The sequence below is a fragment of the Diprion similis genome, chromosome 2 (genome assembly GCF_021155765.1).
Source record: "Diprion similis isolate iyDipSimi1 chromosome 2, iyDipSimi1.1, whole genome shotgun sequence".
Lineage (NCBI taxonomy): Eukaryota > Metazoa > Arthropoda > Insecta > Hymenoptera > Diprionidae > Diprion > Diprion similis.
The window spans coordinates 15,661,865-15,685,626 of record NC_060106.1 but is presented as its reverse complement, the minus strand read 5'-3'; the positions used below and the strand labels follow the sequence as shown (position 1 = coordinate 15,685,626).

General features: G+C 41.7%; 1 protein-coding gene across 6 annotated transcripts in view; it reads left to right on the top strand.

Moving 5' to 3' along the window:
- Positions 1-4,129: 4,129 nt before the first annotated feature.
- LOC124412335 (protein split ends) overlaps positions 4,130-23,762 on the top strand; it is a 94,121-nt gene continuing 74,488 nt past the window's right edge. For all 6 annotated transcript variants that reach the window (XM_046892134.1, XM_046892178.1, XM_046892153.1 and 3 more), the window contains exon 1: positions 4,130-5,121. In XM_046892134.1, coding sequence (XP_046748090.1) covers positions 5,039-5,121 — 83 coding nt within the window. In that variant the 5' untranslated portion in view covers positions 4,130-5,038. The remainder of the gene's footprint in view (positions 5,122-23,762) is intronic.

The following is a 23,762-nucleotide window of genomic DNA, read 5'->3' as shown; positions in this document are numbered from 1 at the left end:
CTGTAAATATATAAGGAAACGTTTTTTCTGTAGTTTTTGGGATGAAAAAATACACATATGTCATTGTCTCTCTTTGCCGAAAGCTCATATTTGTCGTTGACTTACCATTTATCGTGTGATTTCTATAAGCGAGCCTTGTAGAATCAAAGAAAGATTACCTTTAACAAAAGATAAATGTAAACCATTAAATTATGAGAAAGTATACTACTACTACACACACACACACACACACATATATATATATACATATATATACTATATATTTTATATATCTACGTCTTCTACATCTATATTTATTAAGAATGAGTCACATACGTCTAACATTGACTAATCTGCAAGTAAAAATAAATTTAAAAAACAAACCACCATATAATACTGAAATTAGGAAAATAATTTCCTTATGACCGGTACATAACTGTAGTGATTCCTCTTACTTGTGCCCACTGTCAATCTCGATTTTCCAGAGTAATATTCTTCGCCAATAAATGAAACTATGTACGTAATTATATTGATATTTCCGTCATTCTTATTTTTCATTTATGGAATTGCACGTAGAAAATCCACGCCACGATGCTACTGTCTCGTATCGGTAACTTGATAAAGTTTTAAATCTGCCTGTGAAATGGTTAATTAGTCGCATTTCTAAAAACACTTCTGAATCATGTCGAATTGATTTCGCCTCATCGCCCCATAACGAAAGGCTGTAAATATGAGCATTGATTAAATAAGATAAATTCCCAAAGTATCTCGCAAACAAAATGAAGCTCCACACATGCCTTGTCTGCAGCTCACTAGGATTTACCCAATGAGCATGTGACGCTGTATTACCGACCGTATTTAATAGCGCCGGTCCCATCGCAGCCCCCCCCTGCCCCCCTTCACGCCCAATATCCAGCAAGTGCTGCCCTCTGCGTATCGTTTATTTCAGATCGATATTAACGACGCGATGAAGACTTATCAAATCGAATGAATTGAAACCGTATATAATTCAAACGCGTTATGCAAAGTCATGGGTCGATCTCAGGCCACGCACGACGCACACGTATTTAATTTGCTCTCCATGATCGGTCGATATGATCAACTTATTTCTGTGTTTTGCTTGTGTGCTTGGCTAACGAGAACCGAAGTTATGATGCGGACGATCGATATCTAGAAGAAAGTTTGGAACAGCAATGGTGAATATGTATACGATGAAAAAGTAGTCGAGTGATTTGAAAAAGCGGGAGGGAATCACTTCGGAGGAAAATTTTTCGTTAGACGATGGAACCTCGTGCCTTTCGTTTTCTCGAATCGATCTGTTTATGCAGTATTGCGCGTATTATCGATCAGCCTTGAATGGGACAAACTATTATCCCCATAGATATTTTTTTGCATTTTTTCTCTATGTATTTACGCAGATGCATGCAAAGGTATAAGTACCTGTGTACTTGCTACGAAATAGAACACGCTGAATGGGACGTGGCATACGCAACACAACATAGATGCGTATGCATATGCAAATCTTTTCTTATAACATTTGCGATTCAGTGGTTCTCTATAATTTCATGATTATTCCAAATGACGGGTTGTGACATTCCTTGTTATTTCGCATAATTCCTTGTCTTTGTTTTCTTCCAACTGGTAATTTTGTATGTTACCAACAATGGCACGCGATCAGCAGCAACTCATTTGCCGTTATTATAGCTATGATATCGTAGATTTGACCTAATTGGGATCAACCGGCCTGAATTTGGTATAACTTTTATCGGTTAAGGTAAACAACTGTTACCGCCGCATATGCATTCACACACTTACCATCTGGCTCTTGGACGAATACTTGTTTCGAACTGGCCGATTCCGTGGCTGGTTTCTATCTTACAATGACAATTGTGTAAGATGTTAAAATAGAACTGAAACACCAAGCCGGTATTATTTTCGTTTAAACTACCGCTACACACTAATAAACTTACATAACTAGCTTATACCCACGTGGGTCGTGTCACCGCGTATGCATACAAGACTAATTATATACTCTACGAGCAGCACGTATGTACATACGTACACATCGACGATTTGTGGATATCTCATGAGTACATATCTTTTAGCTCGGAATAATTTTTCGAATTGTTATTCAAATTAAATGTTTCGCGTGCCAACTGATCCAGCGGTACTTCAAACCAGCTGCCCGACCATACGTTCCTTGTTCGCTGTGATATCTCTGGAACACGTTAGGTAACGCGTTAAAAAAGCCTGGCTGACTTTGGATAATATTCATAAAATTTTGCGTAAAGCGGAAAATTGCTTGTTTATTTCAGATGATAAAAGAGACGCTGGAAACTAGATGCTTCAAGGCAACCCGCGAACTAGCTTGCATGAATAAACACGCGTAGGAACGACGTTATTCTTCTTCTGTACACATCGTCGCGTGGTGGATCGGCGGTTCGAACAGAGACTAGCCAGTTTCCTCCCACGTAGTGTTTAGCTTGCTTACTCGCCGACCAGAAAGCGATCGGATTTATCTCACGAGCATGTATTTGTATACGGAGCCTAACCGGCAACGATCTCTGAAGAAGCTGAACAAGATGAGACGAAACAAACATATAGAGAACCATAGAATTACATAATCTTTGACAGAGCAAGTGAGCAATCCAGCCAACCAGCCATCCGTCCGTCCGTCCGTCCGTCCGTCCCCCCAGCTTGAGATTAGTTTGTGAAAAGATTACGTCAACGCAAATACGCGTGTCCCTATATACGTATACCGTATAACCAGTGTATTGCGTAACAACAGAAATACGGACACCGTCCGACGGCGATCGGTGCGTATAATCTCCTTCGAGCAATAGGCGAAGAAAGAGTTTCGTACGGGGCCAAGTTTATTTATCGTACCCAACGCAAGTATTTGAATTACACTTGAAATAACTGTTTAAGCCCAAGACAGAGATAGAAAGAATACCGAGAGAGGCAATAGTTCGTGTCAGCTGTCGCTAAGGGAGTTTACTGGACGGCGGCGTGGCCGGGAGCAAAGCGCGAGGTCGAACGAACTGCGTTATGTATCGCGGATGGATCCAGGGTGCGGAGTGCCGGCGGGGAACTCGAAAAAGACGCGGCAACCCAGCAACGCCGGACTCTCAACGAGGGGAGTGAAACGAAACGGCGCGGAGCGTCGAGGCGACGAGGAAAGAGGTTAGGAGCGGAGGCTAGCGGGCGTCGGAGGGGCGAGACGGAGAGGGGAGTGGAGGTCGTCGTCGTCGTCGTCGTGTCGGCGCGGCGCGCGGCAAGGGCTGGGGTTAGCTCGTTCGACCCGTTATTCCCCATCTCTCCCCCTCTCGCCCCCGGCCCCCGCCTCCTGGCCCATCGAGAGCCGGCGACGGAGTCGCAGTCCCTCCCCCCCATGCGACGCCGCTCGGCGCCTTCCCCTCGCGCCCCACCTGACCGCGTTTTCTCGTTCCCCCACCAGGAGGGATGCAACCGACCGGAGGCAGACTCGCTCCGCTCCCCACCATCGGTCGCTTCCCCACCGCGACCCGCTTGCAGAGGCTGACCAGCGAGCCACGTTCGGATCCCGCCACGGTGACGTCACTCCGAGTAGTGTAGTGCAGTGCGAAGGAGCAAAGTCGGCTCCGTCCATGTACATGCCCAAGTGAACAAATCGTACGTATCACATACACACGAGTAATAAACCGCATACCCCTAATTATAACCTTATAAACATAGATAGATCGAGATCGTTTTATCACCTTGCCGCTGCATTACCGCACGAGTACGAAACGATCACCTATCCTCCCCCAACCCCACCTCCACACACCACCCCTCCCCTCCCTCAACATCTTAGCCAACTTGTTTAATAATCGACAACAGTGTAATAATAAATAGTATGTACCAATATATATATCTATATTTATATATATACATATATACGCATATGCATATATATTATCTATACGGTCAGTGTGAGGTGTGAACTTCTGTAACCGCCGTCATGAGTTAAAGCATTACAGCCTAGTGTGTAATCGATCGAAATCCATCACTTGAAAGGTTTAATGTAAGATACATAATAATAATAATAATATAAATAACAATTAATCGTTAATAATATCGGTATAAATATAAAACCGTATGCACGTAGAGAAACAAAAAAATAAATAAAATAAAAAACGAAAATAACTTAGATGACGGTGTAAAAGTATCCGTGCGTAGGTATCGCCGCGTTGCTCGTCGATTTTAAACTCGGTGCCGAAAGTATAACAACAACCACAATAATAATAATAGTAATAATAATAAATAATCTTAATAACGACGGTAATAGTAATGGTAACAATCGCATAAACGTACAATTAAGAAACGTGTGGTACACCCTGTGTGTAACGGAAAGAAGTATAAATCGCGAGTGAAATAAATAAAAAATAATCGTCGGAGAATGGATAAGTGTGGTAGTAGTGGGTGGTGTGATGTGTGATTAGCGGGTAGATAGATAGTGTGTACGATGTGGTGTCTAGCAACAGCCTATGCTAGTGGTGTCTCCTCCTCAGACCCGTCGCGGTTTTATCACGAGCATCTGATCCCTCTGCGTTGTTGCTACAACCCTCATCGCTGTGCGTGGGGCCATAAGCATCTCCTTGCCATGAGCATCCAGAGTGACTAGTGACCGCGCGTTGTGTGATGATCGTTGATCTACTCGTTCGTCGTTTCATTCGTCGTCCTCCCGCAATCCCTGTTGTTGATGTTAATGTTGTTGTTGGTTTTATTGTGCGTTTACGGCGGTAATATCGCAAGGTATATAGAAGGAAGGAAAAGTGTTGCTAACAAGAATTAGTTTTTGGTATCTATTGTTTTGTTCTCTGTGGATATAAGAGAAGCGAATACCCGCTAGATCTAGATATCGCCGATAGTTGGGCTCTGGCTGTGTGGCTGGCTGGCTGGCTGGTTTGTGACGCTGGCCTCCGATACTAGTTCCTCGTTGGTGCAGAGTGCGCGAGATCGGGCGAGAGTTGTGTGTCGTTGTACAGTGTCGCCAAACGATACCACAACATCCGATCCCAAATGAAGAGTTCGGAGCAAAATGGTTAGAGAGACACGACACCTGTGGGTTGGAAATCTGCCGGAAAACATCCGAGAGGATCGCATAAGAGAGCACTTCAAACGGTAAGTGGTTCTCATTCAAACCTTTATCCATATTTCACCCTTGCATACCCACCGCCATCAACTATCTACACATGTTCCCATGTATAGCGCACGACTCACGACGTTCGGAAACCGGCGTTCGACTGTGCCTTGTTATTTTACCGGCGGACGCGTCCTCCTACGAAGCAAACTATTCCCTGGAAGCGTGCCCTGCCGCATGCCGTCTCTGCGACATGCATTTATAGCTTTCATAGTTTCTCATCGCTCTCGTATGCCCAAACTCGTTTTCCGTGCAGCATCCAGAGGCTACTCGGGCGTTATTTTCCTGTCCTTTGAGCCCGAATCGATGGCTACCCTACCCTACCCTTCCATTCCCTTCTCTTTGCGTCCCTTGCCACGCGGCCTTTCAGATCCAGTTTCAAATGGTCGGTAGGTAGGTAGGTAGGCAGAGGGGAATAGGTAGGTAGGTAGGTAGGTAGGTAGGTAGCCTAGCTAGGTAGTTCCGAGGTACGCGACCGTAATGTTTTTGCCTCAGGGCGTAGTTACCCGAGGTGGTACCCTGCACACAGGGCCTTGGACGCCTCGAACCGTGAGTGCGCCGTCATTTGTTTTTTTCCCCTATGTAATAATAGCGTAGGACAGCCATTTTGATCTCTCGCGGCGGCACGGCGTTATTGTTGCCCAGTGGCTATCAAACCGAGGATCCTGGGGCGACGACTGATCTTCGACTCTCTGTATCTATCTACATATTTCTCTTTCTCTCTTTCTCTTCCGAAATACCGAGCAGGTACACGACCCAGAAGGAGAGTAATGAAAGAAAAGGTCGAAGAAGAAGAAGAAGAGAGGTTTCGAAGAAGCGTTCTCTTCTCGCGTTGACCCAGAGTACGCCCGTTAGGAAATATAATTCCAAGAGCGAGTCGAGACAGCAGGCGCCGCCTCGGGACGACGCTCCGAGGGCAGATGCCAAGCTTAAGTCCAGTTTAATTAAATTCAAGATAGCTCTCTCGCTCTCTCGCTCTCTCGCTAAGCCATTATTTCCGAGTCGGACGTTCGGTATCCTTTCAATGGGCGATCTTTGAGCCTGGGAGGCTCATCTTCCCCCTTGATTAATCTCGGAATCGTGAACCGAAATTACCTACTCCTCTGCGACCATTTGCCCATTTGCTCTCTCTCCGTGGCTCGGGACAATCCTTCAAATAAATTGCGCCTGGAAGGCAAGAGAAACCGTCCAAGTTTTTCAAACGAGTCGTATTCGCCTACACGAAGGTGCGAGACGCTCGTTCTCCCTATAAATATTCTCACACTATGGGTATATCCGATGATCCGCCAGCGCCTGTTTGCAGGTCCGATGACGATTGACGCTATTGCCATAAGCAAAACGCTGTGCGACGTCGTCGTTCTTTTTCGATTCATGCCGTGTTGACAACGGCGACAACCCGGAATATTAATTGGCCGACAATGCGTACCCTGAGTTCATGTTTGTCTCTTTTCGATACATACGTTCGACGAACGGACACGGCGATGACAAAATGGCCGCCCGTCTCGACGCAGCCGTGACCCCTGGTACCGAAGTAAATAAACTCGTAACACCGAACTACTCGCGTATGTGTCTTCCTATACACACGGTTCTCGATATCACGCTTCTTACATACGTTTGGGATAAACGGGACGTTTCATCGATAATTTCGAGTATTCATCGACGACGGATCCAAACATATCCAAGGAATTAGAATTAAGTTAGTAACGTTACTGCAACGATCCACGTTGAGGAAAGATCGTTGCTATGCACTTTTAAGAATGTCTAAAATTCAGTAAACGGTGATAAATAAAATATGCTCGTAATTTGCAAAGCCAGCACTTTGACAGTCATTCTATAAAATTGCGCAATAATTACTTTTTCACTGATGTTTCCTTACGTTAACTTCACTATCTTCGGCCTCGTTCCAAATATTGTTTATACTTCGGGTACTTTTCACCCACCTACGATTAGATTCGAAATGAGTTTTGATTCTTGATGGAAAGTAATCATTTTTGAACCGCACAAGCATCGTTTTGTGTCTAATCTTTTTCCATCTAATCATTATCTATATTCGCAACAAACTTCGCGCATGGAAAAATACTGTCCAAACAAAAATCGCGAGATTTCTTGAACACCGAGTAAAGGCGGTTTTCCCCTGCAGCACCCTGCGGAGCAACGCCTTGTCTTAATCTCGCGTACGTTTCTATCCATCTCAGTTCTTGATTAGAAATGTAATTACGAGGCCACGAGGCGCGGTGAATCGAATCGCAGTGGCGGCATGTACGAACGTGTAAGTATAGACGTGTATGTTTTATATACATATATGTATATATATATATATAACATATATAACATATATAATAACGACTCTCTCAGCTGACTGAGAAAGCCGTGGAAAAATTGGTAACGAACGAGTCTTTCAAGGAAGACGAGGAAGAAACCTCTACTTCTGCAATCACGTGTCGCAACGCGCTTCTTTCGTTAGCACACGTCGTCAGCTGGTGCGAATTTATCGTCTCTACTTATCGCGAAAAGATAAACGGCACATTATCCCGATTTGAATGGAAAATGTCACCGCTCGGCACCTGCCGCTTACATTCTCACATACCTACCAGTCCTATTCTCCAATTCACCGTCACAATTCTGCATACATATGTATATTATACATATACCTAGTATTTATACATACTATACTATTTCTAACCGACGGCAATGCCACTCGATCCCGCATAGCAACTGTTATTCCTAAATAACATCCGTGCTCTCTAGTTTGCGTGTACGTCTTTTTTTCGTCGTGCAGGCAAAGTTTCTCCACTGGAGTTTCGATTTGCGCCGCGGTGTCGTCAATGAGACGGATTTGTGTCTAGGTATAGGGCTCTTTCAAAATTGCATCAACCAGTTTTAATCAGGTTTCACGTTTCCAGCGGGTCGTCAGAATTCATTCAATTAGACTTCCCTCCGGCGTTTGTTTAGACGTTTCGCGTTTATCTAAGGTTAGCTTTGAAACGATCAGTTTGTGTCGTTTTCAGAAGCCTTGATTAACAAATATTTTGAAACAACTCCAAAATTACGGCTTTTTCTTAGCCCTTTAACTCTTTTTCAATACACTGACTGACAATACTCGCCTGTATAAAATTTTATTCTACACTGTCGGACTTTGCGAAAAATGGAATGATTATTCGCACGCAAAAATTACTTAATGTACCAATTTTGTAGAGAATTTTAGTGAAACGTCGATTAGTAAAATGTCCAGATAATTATTCAAAATTAAGATTAGCCCATGTAAATAAGGTGACTCGATATTCAGAATATCATCATAAAATCCTAGAATCTGTTCTACTTATTTCGTATTTAATTTGTATATATATATATGTAAATGAGTCATTGAGAATAAATTTGACATTAGGTAAAAACTGCAGAACCATTGAAAAAAAAGGTGAATAAACAGAGAAATAAATTCTCTGTAAAACTGTTAATAGTATTTTAATCTGTGTAATATACCTATGTGTAAAAAAAAAATACGATTTTGCAGATAAAAAGCTCATATTATCTACATGGGATGATTTTTTTTACACTTATATTGCGTTGAAACGGTTAAAAGTGAATCGTAATCGTACATCCACCTTGTAGAAGAAAATATATGTTATATATACATATATGCCATTTTTCCTCTGGTTTTCATTGCGCCCGCTCAGCCGTTAATCGGCGTCGTATCTCCTTCCGTCTTTTTCTTTTCTCTCGATCTCCTCTTTTTACATCCTTTTATTTACCAATTCTGGGGAGTAAACGAGGAAGAAATGACCGGGAAACGTTACCGAAGTATAAGAAAATACCTAGGGAAGAAAGACTATTTGGGGAGGGGGGCTACTGGGGATGATAACGCGGTCGCTGGCGCCTCGTGCAGCCTGCTGCAATCCACCTTGCCTTATCCTTATCCTCCGTCACCTCCCCGCCTCCCCGCCTCGCTCCTCTCTTGGCTTAAGCTCTGCGCTGCCTGCTGCCGTGGTGGTGGCCTGCCGGCGTATTTTGGTATATTGATCGCGCGACGACTCCTCCACCCTCCTCCACCCACCTCACCCCACTAACACCGCGCCTCTACCCTTGGCTAAACCTACGTTCCGTTCCGTTCCGTTCCCTTCCCTATACGCGTATCTGTACATACACACGTGTCTATATAATTCGTTACATACGCGAACTCTTCTCAGCCCGCATGCATACGCCTCTACTATTCTATACTGTATATCATATATATGTATATACAAACATATATATAAATATATGCGTATTTGTGCGTTTGTAACAGATATTCATACATGTGTATGATATATCCCCACGCATGAATGTCACGTCGATACTATTGCCCCGCGCATTTCGATGTAAGTAGATCTATATGCGTGTGTGTGTGTATACATTCTACATATATCTTTTGTGCCTTATACTCGAATGTGTGTTTGTACATAGTAATATCCGTGAATATGATAAGATGTTTCTGTATTATACGGTGTAAGTCGGTATTTATACCGTATTTTAGGTTTTTTCTTGTATTTTTTATTCTTCATTTCTTTCCTTCTCGCACTTACGCAGAGGCAGACTTGGCTGTATATATATATATATATATATATGTACGATTATTACAACAGTCCAGTTCGCTTTTTGCTTTTTTCTTGAAATGTTCCGGGTTTTAGAATTGTTTGTATAATATACTTGAAGGTTTTGGAAACATATCGGGGAATTAATAGCTGTTAGGAATTCCGATCGTTTTGAAACGACGAGTATATATTGAATAAACATATGTAGGCTTATGTTTGAATATATGAACTAAATCTACGTGATAATGTACAGAAATACTAAAATATTTTCAACTAGAAAGTAAAGAAAGGATCATTTATTCGCTAATAGTTTGAAATTTTTGTCTTATTTAGGTAACGTGCAGATTTATTTACAATTAGTTAATTTATTAGTATTATTCGAACGTAATTCCAACAGTATTCATTCTTGTTGCTTAATTAAAGTATGAAACAAGGAACTTTTTGTCCTTGTCGGCTGGGAAAATGTAGGAAATGTGGGAAAGTTTGAAAAGTGAAAGTTTGCGGGAAAAACCACGATGAGTATACGACTCTATCCGTTGTACTATGCATCATACCCTCGATTATATCGTCGTCTATATACCTACGTTATATCTATATAGCTCCGAAAGTAGCAGCGCTCAGACGAAATTAAGGCACACTGATGATGTTTGGTTGCGGCTAGTGTGTGCAGTCTGCTGCTGTTGGTTCGCCGTCGTCGGTGTTGGCACGTCGGAGAAACTCGAAACCAAACTCTGGGAATCCCCGTCAAACGGGAGGAGAGGATACCTTGCGTTCCCTGCCCTGACGATACACAGTCGCGGACGAAACGAGTCCAGGACTCGCCGGAAGTCATCGGCGTTAAGTTTAGTCCTCCTATTATAGCTGCGGACGATATTCATCCGTGGGAAAAGAAGACATACGCATACGTACGCGGATGAATTCTGAGTGTCGTGTCGCTTCTGCACACCCTAATTTCTACTACCAACCCTGCCACGACATCCGAGGGACAGACAGACGCCGGCCGGGGTGGTGCTGGAGTGGTTTTCGCTTCCCTTTTTCTCCCTCTCTCTTTTTCTCGCACTCGAACTCGAACTCACAGTTCTGTGACTTGAACGATGACGACTATCGCGTCAAGGTCGAATCGACCCTTGGTTAGAAATATTGCTTGCAGACTAGAGTCCTTCCTCGAGGGATAAAGAAGGAAAATTGTTACGAATACGAAAAGCTACGAGGCTTCGGTCGGCGTCGAATATCGAAATTTAAGTGGGTTTTTACTTCTGTAGAGTTTAGGTAAAACTGTAGAGGTATTGTGGTGTGTAATAACTACTTGTTGATAATTTCGAATTTAATTGTACTTTCGAAAATGTAGTATATGGGATAAAAGATACGCGATCAAAAAATTTTCCAGTTATTAGAAGAAAACCGTCGAAATTTTTCAAACCATTCGACGTTTCCTGAGGATTCTCGATTTTTTTAAATGACAATTAATGAGGAAGTGAATTTATTTACAATCGCAACACCTTGCCAAGTTTCGTTTCAAATCTTGGAATCTTAGTGTGATCTGACGATGACAGCTGATTTGCGACCTACGCACTGGATTGTACTACTTCTTTTGTTCATCTCGCCACAAATTAACGGGAGCCTGAGATTTTGTGAATTCGTGTATCCACCCTCGTGAAACCAGATCCTGGATACTATTCACCAGCTCCGTGGGTCGTGGGATACATGTGTATAGATTCTATTAATAATCCCGAAGCCCCTCGATGACCTAATCGCAAGTAAAATAGTTTATCGAACGTGTATATGTATGTATACACAATCTATATACATACATAGATATACATATATATAGGTATTATATATCCAGTGTCATATACATACGTGTATACATATAACATTGTGCTACCCAATACAAGGCAAAGTTGTATCGACGTTGTTTACTCCACGAGGAACAAGCTCAAAGAGAACAACACATTTTGCTGGTTTTGTATGCATGCATGTACATGTGTGCCGTCTCGTTATCGCGACTTTCGTGTGTGTATATATATATATATATATATATATATATATTGTATGTAACAGGTAGCGAGGGACAATTTGATCTTATTTATCATTAGACGGTGTGCATATAACCACCCACGCTCGTACGTTGTAAGTGTACGTTGCCAATCATTGCATACAAAGGTATATATATGAGTATGTCCGAGGCATGGTAACGTGTGTCTGTGCGTATGAGAGACGTCGTGAGGAGGCGGCGGCTGCTGCTGCTGATTGTGAGATAGACGCCCGATTGCCGTTGAGCTTTGACATCATCGAGAGATCGAGTCGCGGCGGGCTGTGCTACTGCTGCTGCTGCTGCTGCTGATCTCGCGTTGTACGTATATCTCGACCTAATTCGAGCATTCGGCATGACGGCATTCGAATCCGAAAGATCCCGGCCGATCTGCGTCTCAAGCACGAAATTTATTGCCCTGCGCGCGAGTGCGATGTCGAATTATTTAAAGAACGGAAAAATTCCCGATTCTAGCTTTCTCTCTTTCTCTCTTTTTCTCTCTCTTTCTCTCCTCGCGACCCCGCAACACTGAAATAAGTGTGTACTAGTCGTCGTTATCTGTACTTCGGCCTTGCCGGTAGGCGTGTAACATCACCTCGTGTAATCTGCCGCCTGTTTTGTAAACTACAATAGTCACGGGCATATAGCAGCGAGGACACAGTAGCGATAGGGCATCGCGATAAAAACTGGACTCGGAAGTTTTATTCGACCGACTGCAGACACTCTGGAGTACCACCGAATAGTTACTCGAATTTTTGACACTTTCGCAGGTGTGTTAACGATTCATGTACCTCTAAGCCATTTCTAAAATCTTGAGCCTACATTTTTATCGACGTTTCTTTCCTGTCACGTCACATATTCACAACTACTCCACCTTGAATTCTTCCTCGCACGCTATCGATGCCTCTCCGTCTATACCGTGCGATATATATGTTTATCTGGGCGTTGTCGCGCCCCCGTTTCTATATAAACACACACGCACTTACACACGTATAAATTTACTATGTGTGAAAATCTGCATGATACACCGAACGACGGGGAAAAAGAACTTTCAAACTCGAAACCCTGGTTCGACGTCACGCGCATATTATACCTGGAAACCCAGACTTGTATAATGTACCCTGCTGCCTACTTATATGTACCTCGATCCATCCATTCGCTGCACCTCAGAACCTCGTGTAGTATTATTTATAATTATAAATAATTACTGTACCACGTAGGCAATGCGATGTAATCGTCCCTGTACGTGCATGTATAGCTGAGTATAATCTCTGCTAATAAACGTGCTTTGCACTGTTCGAATGTTCGGATTTTCTGCAACACTGGTTGGAAAGTGTTGGAATTTGAATTAAAAAAAAAAATCAAAAAGATGATAAAATGGAATCCATTTATTCGTATTTGCGTGTTATATTATGTGTTTGTTTTACTTACCAATTTCTTCTCATAATTCTGCAATCGTTTCAAAAAATAACCATTGTGCAGTTCTTTTTTTTTTTTCGTAGAGTTCTCGTCTTTCCATTGGCGGCGCGGCGAGTTGGATTATAACGCTGATTCTAATCAACCGATGTATTACATTATATAAAGATATCGTGTAGATTTTGTCCTCCGTATAGAGATAAAATTCTTTTTCCAATTGCAGATTATTTGCGTCTTGTATACAGTATATATAGATATATATGTATGTGTTGATAATACATTACGTTACACGTAGAGTTTTGTTTTTCATTATTTTTAACTATTCGGATTATATTTGTTTCACAGCTGTCGTGTAGTTATGAGTAAACAATTTTTTGTTCGCGAAAAAACAAATAAATTTTGATCACCTACATGTGTATATAGGTATATACGTATTTAGTTTATACTGTAAATAACAGGTGTTAAATTTCTCTTGGCGCACGTACGTCCAGGAATTCGCTGTAGAACTTTTCAATTCTCACAATATCGTGGGTAATGTCATTCCTTGAATAATTAACGCTGCATAAGCAGCTGATTGACAACGCATGAAAATTTTCGCAATTTTTGTACCGTGTTCAGCGGCACCATTTGGAATCGGAGCTCAAGCTTTCTGAAATCAATCGATTACATGCAATCGAGCATGCGATTATCGTGAAGAGGTGACAATAGTTTTCAACAATGTTACTCGTTGGATCGTTGGTCTGATTTTGCTTCTTTTTTATTACAGTTTCAATAAAAGTGTTAAAAATTCAACGGTCTGGGAGTGATTTTATTCACACCATCGACAACAATTGTACATGCATTGAGTAAAAGTTAAATACTGAATACCGAAGCGAAAATATCGATATTATTATATTTAATATATATATATATAACCAAATATCGAAGTGTCCACGTGTCTCAAATGTAATTCTGAACAAAAACACTCTGTGTAGCTCTGCTGGTAGCTCATTTTTACGTTTCAGATACGTGAAGACTTTGATATTCGGAAATGTATGCGTTAACGACGAAATCGACCAGGGCAACCCCTCAAGACTGGCAGTGAAATTTTGTTTATTTTGTATGGAAAGTTAAGGCGATCTCCTGCGCATTCGTTCAAGTTCACCAAAGTTATACTCGTATATACATGTATATTTCTGCAGCAATTTACATTCGCAGTTCACCGTTAAGCAAGAATATACGAGCTCATATAACTGCGCGACGCAAGTATGCACAGTATGCATATAGATACGTGTATGCACATCTACAATGTCTATGCTGTGGATGCGGCATGAAAAAGATGAAGAGAAAAAAGGGTCGCCGGCCCAGGAGAGGGGGTAGAGCTGATGGCACATGGAAGAGAGAATATATCTCGGCATATCTCTCTCTCTCTGTCTGTCGTGTGTCGTTTGCGACTGCAGGCCAGTTCTGTATGTGTATCTGTGCGGTCGTTCGGAGAATTGAGTAGTGTCGTAGGCTGACTTTCACCGACTGCAGCAGCAGCAGCAGAACAGAGAACAGAGAATACAGAACAACCGAGTCGAGAACCAGAGGCCGACAACCTACGTCCCTTTCTAAAAACGTATTACTGGGGTAAAACCGAACAAAATTCATCAACGTAAAGTGGATGGATGGATGGATGGATGGATGGATGGATGGATGGGTGGGAGCAGACTAAGAGTGAGACGTGACAAAGACGAAGACGAGGACGAGGACGGAGAAGAAGCCTCTTTGCTGCAAAGAGCAGTAGCAGGTCCAGGGACTCGCGTCCTACTTGTACGGAGGAAGTGCCGAATACGACACGCTTGTCATTATATCTTAAAACTGGATTCGAGGACAAAGAACGGAAAGAGAGACTTTGTCTTCTCTCCCCTTGTGACCACTTGACTTGACGCTTCTTCTTTTCATTCTTCTCTTCTTTTCTACTCTCCGCTCGGTAACTTCCAACAACGCAGTTTCTTTCCCACATTATATGCTGCGGTATTAACGTACCTATTTAACCTGTTATACATGGAGTTGCATAGAACTATATATTTTTCTGTAACAGCTTACTTTAATCTTAAAAATTTCTGTCTTCGGATGCAGAATGAAATAATAATAATGTCTAGTTGCTGGGGAGGGGGAAAAACTAATTTACCTCGTATAATCGTAACGTAATGGATGAAACTAATAAGAAAAGTAAGAATTCGCGTTAATTTTTCATTTCAAATGATATCGTGAAGTTTATTGGAATCTTCGTGAAGGCTCGAAGAAATTTATTGAAAAACAGAATTATTCTGAGCGGTGAAAAAAATACCTTTTATGCGATTCGATTCTTAACAAGAAATGACTGGGTACGGTATTCATACTTTGTGTATTTAAATGTAGAATAAAGTACCTATCCCAAGAGAGAAAATCTCCCAGCTGCTGCTACTACTCATTGTCAGCATGCTTCGCTCGATGCTTCGTATCTTGCGCCATGTGAAATCTCGTTCCCCATTTATGCTAATGCAATTTAGCCACCCAAACGGGCAGATCCGCTTTAGTATACGTAAGTCACCAGGTAATCCAACGTTGAAATAAGGTTTGAACAAAAGAAAAGAAAAAAAGAAAAAACAACCGATAGAAAGAAAAAGAATAATAAAAAACAAAGAACGAAATACGCTCCAGAAAATCCGGGATTAACACGAATACATAAATACATGGATTAATTAGAAGTCGTTTTTTGGAATCTACAGCGTAAAACTAAATCGATAAAATTATTCTTTAACACTGTTTTGTATTTCCTTTCTTCATTCGTATCTATTCATTTCCGATATGTATACGCTACAAGCAGAAAGTACGTCACAGTCGTCATCGTTGACGGCATAGCTTCCTTTGATACAGATAACAGAATTGAAAAGAATGCGGATAGCACGACGTGTTTGTAGGTGGGTGTACACAAACACACAAACACACACACATATAGTACAAGTTTCTGCACGAGTATATCCGATAAAAAAAACCCTCATCTTATGGTAATTCCCAATAGGCGATATAAATTCCACGCTTACTTCCTTCCGTCAACGATACACGAGGCATCAACGTTGTTATCTCTCGTACGCAATAACGGTACGCGTGTAATTAATTGCACAGTTGCCAAGTCTTGATGCAAGCCAACCGACGACGGTGGAACCCCGCGAAAAAAAACTAACGCATAAATGAATGTAATTTAAACATAGCTCAGCACGGACATCGCGAATCAAAATTTCCATACTTCGTATCGAAACCGGAAATGGTACAAGTGAAAAGTTTTGTCGTTGAAACTCGCCACATGGATGCAATTTTTTTTTTTTTTTTCTTGTTGAACGGATATTATCGCATCGCTTTATAGGTACGCGAGATATGTTTGTTTGTTTTTTTATTTTCCTTCTTTATTTCTTCTTTTTTCCAGTTTATTTGTTTACATACATGCATCGTGTCCACGTTCTGGCCACGCATTTGCTCTACCACCAATCCGTCGTTCTCATTAATCATTCCTCCGCACAGTCGGATTAGACTCGATTCTTGACCCCCGCGCCTATTTTTACTTATTTGCAACCGCCGTCCCCGACACACTTAGAGTTCATTTCCATCTCTGAACTCGCGAGAGCCCCGCGATCGAACGGCGGCTCAGGTAAAAGGAAAGGAGAACTCGAATTTCGTACATTGTATACGGATATGGAACAACGCACAACCCTCAGCCTGCATTTCGTCATCAATTTTAATGAAAATATCTTCTATCAAATTGTGATTCTCATTAAATCGTCGCGATCTATTCAACCCTACCACCTACACGTTCACAACTAGATAAAAGCGTGACATTTCTATGTGCAGATGTGAGTGAGCTCTGCCAGTTAGTTTAACGCTAGTTCAACTACCCATTCTCTCGTTCTCTCCCTTTTTACCTTCTTATAAATGTTTGATGATGTTAAATTAGCCGTAATAGTTATGTCGAGGAGATGGAGAAGGTAGATGAGAAGGGCTCAGGGTACCTAATTGCGTCTCTAATATTAACTCCACGAACTAGTGTAGTAGAATTGTTCGTGCGCGATATTTTCGCGCTCCAGAAGACGACGGCAAGGCGTACAACCGAATCGTTTCGTATTCTCCTACAGCGAGTATCTTCCGGAATTAATTTATCAATTTTACGACAGACGTATCAGGAACGGGAATCTAATTCATCGTTTCAAGTTATAATTTTACGCACCCCGGGACACCGTGTTTTGTAATATAACGATTTTCATTGCTGTTGAATGGAATATAATATCCATTATTTACTCGCGAGTTGAATTACATATATTAATTGATATTTCGACACGAGTGAACTCGAATGAAATTTGTTTTTTTTTTTTCTGTCACTTACACTTTACAATTGTATTTTTCATGTAATGTCACAACATGACGATGAACTTTTTCCGAAAATTTTTTCTAATTTCGCAAATTTAAAATTATAATCATTATATGGCAAACGCAATTTCTTCAAAGTTATTCTTCAAGTTTTATCATGGTGTTTTTTTTTTCTTTTCTTTTTCTATTCGATATCCTTACCCTAAAGTTACAATTTTCGACCTTGCAGTTACCGCCAGTGCAGATCATATAATCGCGAGAAAAAAAAAAGAAAAAAATCAAAAAATGTGATTATTCTCTCTCTATTCACGCAATTATAGAAATAAATTATATAAAATAAATAATCAATTGAAAAAGAAGTCAATAAGTTTAAAGATAATTATTTCCGTTCGGTTTTGGGCGAGGCCGGAAAACAGCTTGCATTATATGTATTTATACACATACACACACACCGTGTATACTTGTAGATATATAATTATATCAAGTGCCGACGACGACGACGACGAAGACGAAATTCTGCGTACGGAACATGCGCGCTCTTTCATTCATTGACCGAGAGTCGAGTTTGTGCCGTGCAGCTCTCTCGTCTCGCGGGGCTCGGTTGTTCGTTATCTCTCTCTCTCTCTCTCTCACTCCCCCCTCCCTCACTCTATTTCTCTCTCACTCTCTCTCAACCCCGCCAGGAGCCTTCCGAGCCCGAGAAACGGGCCGCCGCATGAGTCAGGGGTATCCCGGCGTCAGGGGACGACCTCCGCCTCCTCCTTCGTCTTCGTCTTCGTCTTCGTCTTCCTCTCCGTCTTCGTCTTCATCTTTACTGCATCGCGTAGCGCGTGCATCTGTTCCCACAACCTTTGGTTAATTATTCCATATTCCCATCCCGTATTTCAAACCACGCATCAGAACAGACTAACGCGTTTTTGATCATCATTATCATCATCATCATCGTTACTATTATTAATTATTATTGTTGTTGTTGTTGTTCTTCTTCTTAATGTTGTTATGCACAGATATATTTAAGTCAGCTTTGCATTTTCTTTTAATCATATGTACATATCTCTTTTCGTCTCTCCTCTCCTCTCCTCGCATCGCCTCGCATCGCCTTGCCTTGACCTTTGATGTCAGTCTTGTCTACGCGTATTTTCGCCTTTCTCGTTTATAATTCTCCGCCCGCAGCTGCGGTTCTTCGTTAAGACAGCAAAGCTTTATATGTTGCGTATGGAATCCGTACCCAAGAGACTAATGCTTTCATTTTAAACTTGTTTTTCTTTTTCATTTCTCGTATTGATAATTATAGAATTTTGTTTTCGTAAACATTGTCGAAAGAATGCGATATTCAATTCATGGGGGTGGTACGAAGTATATTGCGTAAGAACCAATTAAAACCGTTAGAAATACTTTTCATAAAATTTTTAGTTTCTCTATTCTAACTTGTTTTCACATCCCATATCCGCTGAACGTTGCAACTTTTGCGAGCGTCTCGGTATAGGAACTTGATACATAATTCGTCTGAAAGAACCGTCCGGTCTTTCGGTTGGAATAATTTTGCGAACGGTGTTTCTCGACGAACGTCCGGTGGAAAGTATGCAGCAGTGACGGACGGCAGGGAGGCAGAGGACTACCTGAAACAGGAAGGCTCTCCTTAAAACTTGGGACAGCAAACAAACAAACGAGCACCGAGCATAATGCAATTAGTGGACTCAATACGGAGTCCTCGAGTTCCGCTGCTTCCAACACCGAATGCTGATGCTGCAAACGGTTTTGTGCTCTTTTCTTCACGCTGCAGCCAGCCAAGAGCTCGCCTTCTGGGTTGTAAACTTCATTTTCACCGTCACTTTATCTCTACTTCACATTTCTGTCACTTTTCACAAGGTTAGCGAGATCCTGTATTTTTATTTATGGATTTCCATTCATGCAACTTACGAATTTATCACGTTGTCGTTGTTTCGAGTATCACCCTTTTCTTCGACTTCGATTATGTGCGTGTATGATTCGGTGTTGATGTTGCAGAACAACGTACACCGCGGCTTTTCAAGCTCGTCAACAAGTCCTCGAAGGTTCGGAGACTTTTGGCACTTCGTCACGTCGCGATATTTATATCGTCGACAACCTGGCTTTCTGTTTTTCTCCGTTAATTCGAAGGCGCCTGCTTTTCTCGTTTATCATTTATTCAAGCTTTTAACCGCAAACTTATTGCCAAGAAGATGATTGTTTTTCATTTGCTCACAGTGCATAGTGGGCAAAAGTTTTCTGCAATCAATTGTAAATATCATACAAGTATCAATTGCATTCCAATAGACATTGTGTCGTCGTACAACTGAAATAACAAATTGGCTTCTATGTCCTCGCGAAGTTCAAGTGAATTAGTATATTCTGTGACAAGGATGCAAACTCAGTCTTGTCGGACCGAACGTAAATTTGCAATATGAATCGTAGGTGAGCCAAAGACGAAAGAAAACCTTTAACTCCTAGTACTTGAAAGTGGTCTTTTCTGTACACCGCGCAAGCTCATTCGTGGACTCATTCTACCGTCATTGAAACTGGTACTTCGTGTTTGGAAAATACGCATGAAAAAACGCGTAAAACATGCTCTCGTTACATAAAATTATTTGCTTAATCATAGATATACTTAGCATGAGAAGTTTAAGGAGAAAAGGAAAATGATGAAACGGGAAAACTACGACCATTACATGTAATGAGTAGAAAGTCCAGTGCTGTAAACAACTCTGACAGGCAACAAACAGAATCAGCGGGTGAGTGTTATGCGGTGCACCAATTTAGACGCGCAGGAACGGAAACGAAGGCACTCGACGTGATTCCTTGTGGATATTTTTAGCACTCAACGCGTCCTTTTACTGCAATTCACTATCTCCTTCTCCGCTTCTCTTTCTCTCTGTCTTTCTCTCTGCAGCATGCCTGCACTTGAGTTGGTGCCAGTATTCCGATCGATGAGTAGGAAACATCGTTGTGATTTCTCGTGTCCGTCGCTGATGAGTTTGATTGACATTAGAAACTGAGTCACTAAGTTCGTCTCCTTATCGTTGTATGCTGATGTACATGTGAAATTGTCAGAAATCCGTCAGGAGCGGGATCACGTCATGGATCGTAGGACGAGAAAAGCTCGTCAAGGCGACCGCCTTTCGTCATCTCATTGCCCAAAATTCCCGTTATTAAATATTCCAGCACCGGTGGATGCCGCATATATATAGTATATCAGCTGAAGATGAGCGGTGACACGGGTTTAACATGTAAAAAAAGAGAAAAAAAATTTGAATCTATTAGAATAACAATGAACCATACATACGCTTTTCAGAAATAAGCGAAGAGAGGATGAAAAAAATGAATGAAAAAAGAAGAAAATGAAAAATAAAACTACAACGTTCCGCTAACGAGCCTTTCGTTACATGGCGTATGCATCATTATACCGTACATACGGATATACCTACCTAAGTAGATTATACAATGTGTAACTCACAAAGGTGCAATGCATACCATACCTACCATGTACCCTATGCATTCATCCATCCAGCTGCGTGTAGTCAGCGCGTGCGTATAATATCCGGTCTCTCTCTCTCTTCATTTCTTCCTTCCTTCCTCGTGTTCCATCCATACGAATATTACTCCTGCAATGCATCACGTATGTAGATGAAAATGGATATATTCGTATGTATATATCATGCTAATCAAGGAAGAAAGATGCACGTACGAAAGTACAAGAGTTTCAGGTGGAGCGCGCTTTCCAGCGAATAGAAGCGGTTCACCGCGTACTTCATGTGCATAAATAACTATACGAACTCCTGCCAGGCACCACCTTACACATCGTGCACCTACGATGGCGACGGGTATCCATCCAACATAACGAGCTTCGCAACCAGCCCCAGTCTCTGTAGTATGTAGTGGGTACATACGTAGCAGTCGTAGTACGATGGGTAGACGGTAGGAAGGAAGTTCGCCGTGGTGATCAGATCGATCCGGCAACGTCGCACAAGCCGTCCCTCGCCGAGGAGACGGCAGCGTCGCCCTGCCTGCCGCTGTTATGTAACACCCGGCAACGTCGCCGAGGTGGGGGCAAACCGGCGTTGCCAAGAAGATCGAAGGGCAACGGGGGGGCGGAGAGGGAATGAAATGGAAGGGAAGGGAGCTTCGAGCATCCCCGTATACGACGACTTACTGCGTCACGCGGGCAATCCCACCAACCCCTGTGCATGTAAGCGTCGTTGTTACTACAACTCGCCGATGGCCTTTCTCCTACATTATTGTCCATGGGTCATTATTTTTTCCATGTGACGATTATCGTTATTTTTATTGATGCTCTTGATGTTGTTATTGTTTTTGTTATTTTTGTCATTCGAGGGGGAAGTAATGAGCGCCGAGGTCAAACCTGTTTCTGGCTTTTCTTTTTTATAGTGCTCGTTTTACCTGGACATCTCTCTCTCTCTCTCTCTCTCTCTCTCTCTCTCTCTCTCGAGATCTCTCTCTTTCTTTCTTTATCTCTGTCTTCCTGGTTATATCGCAGCATCGTTTGATATTACAAGGCATCCTACCCACAACTATTATTCCAGAATCGAAGTGGTCGGACGTTACAAGGAACGTAAAGCGTTCTTGGTATATCCTATCTGTATACCTGATGGCGTACAGACTGTGTAGAAGCTAATAGAGAAGACCTTGAAACTTGATGGCGTCCAAGGCAGGAAGAAGAAGAATGAATAGATAGATACTCGTTGCCGCTCATCATCGTTTTTTGTACGCGGCTTTCTTTTTTTCTTTCTTTCTTTCTTTCTTGCCTATTATATATATGCATATTAAATACTATATATGTATATTACATGCGAGCGTGCGTCATCGGTGTATGAAATAACGTGGCTATTATTAGGGACTTGTCAAATCTTCTCGTGACACATTCGACCTTAAAATAAGGAGCTGAACAAAGTATAACCATTTGTAGTTTTTTTTTTCTGTTTTTCATCCTCGACGAGTTCGCCAACGCGCAACGCAAGGAAGTGACGGAAACGAATTGGTGCGTGGTACGCTGGCATAAAGTTATAACAATAATACAACTTACACACAATATGTATGGAGTTACATACTCTAGCCGACTGCATCACAATGTACGCGTATATGTGTGTCTCTGTGTGTGTTTGATGTGTATCAGAGGCTGAGGTATGCATGAATTAACTGCGGATTTATTATGTAGGACGCATTGGTGCGTGGGTGTTACTGTATTATGTAGATCCGTGAAAAATGAAAAATAAAATCCGGAACTTCATATTTGCAACGTTTTTTATTTTCACGTGTAACGAGGCTGTGTCATTGTCAATTTTAATTTCATCTCAACGCAGGGGGGGGGGGATATCGTTGAAAGAAGGGATACCGAAAACTTTTGCTGCTTGTATGAAATCGTTGAATCCCCTCCGATATTTTATTCTTTCAATGTAATTAAGTCAATGGTCGTCAAGGTGAGAGGTAAAAAATTTCTACAGTGAATTGTGAAAATTTTTCGTGTTTTATTTTTGATTTTTTAAACCGTTCTCTAATCGTCGACATCCTCTCGTTGTCGCAACGCGTTCAGTTAGACGGGGAATTGTTTTCATGTACATACTTGTAATTCACGTATACCTACCTGTGAAGACTAGGAGAATGAATAGGACAATCGATAGATTGCTTAACGATGCTTCTCTCGCGCATTGTTTGATCTTGCGATTTTCTACGGTACGGTAAGCGCGACATTGCAAATACCGTCGACTAAAATGACTCGGCGAAATCGTTAGATGTCAGTCAGTCAGGCGTCTTTGACAGCTCGCTACGTTAGCGAATCATATAATAGTTCAATACACGGCCCTCGAGCCATCTGTGCAAGGCTATTTAGGTTTGCGATCGTTATATATATATACTATATATTTACAATCAACGTCTGTTTCTTTGATAGATCGTTTCTCGTCTGCTCATTTTTGTTTGCTCGAGGGTTTTTTTTTTTCGTTTGTTTTTTTCTCCTGGTTTTTGTTTTGTTTATTTTTTTTTTCGACTACCCGTTTTATCGCTTCCTTCTTCTTCTTTTTCTTCGTTTTACTAATCTCCATTTTCTTTTTCTGTTTTTTTTTCTCTTACATTTCTTTCTCTCACCGATGTTTCCTAGCTTCCATAACAATTCCATAACAATTCCATACCACTCACGTTACTTATACATACCGACGCCCGTCACTCTTCCGCCTAGATACGTTGAGCTATAACTGTAACGGTACTCGGT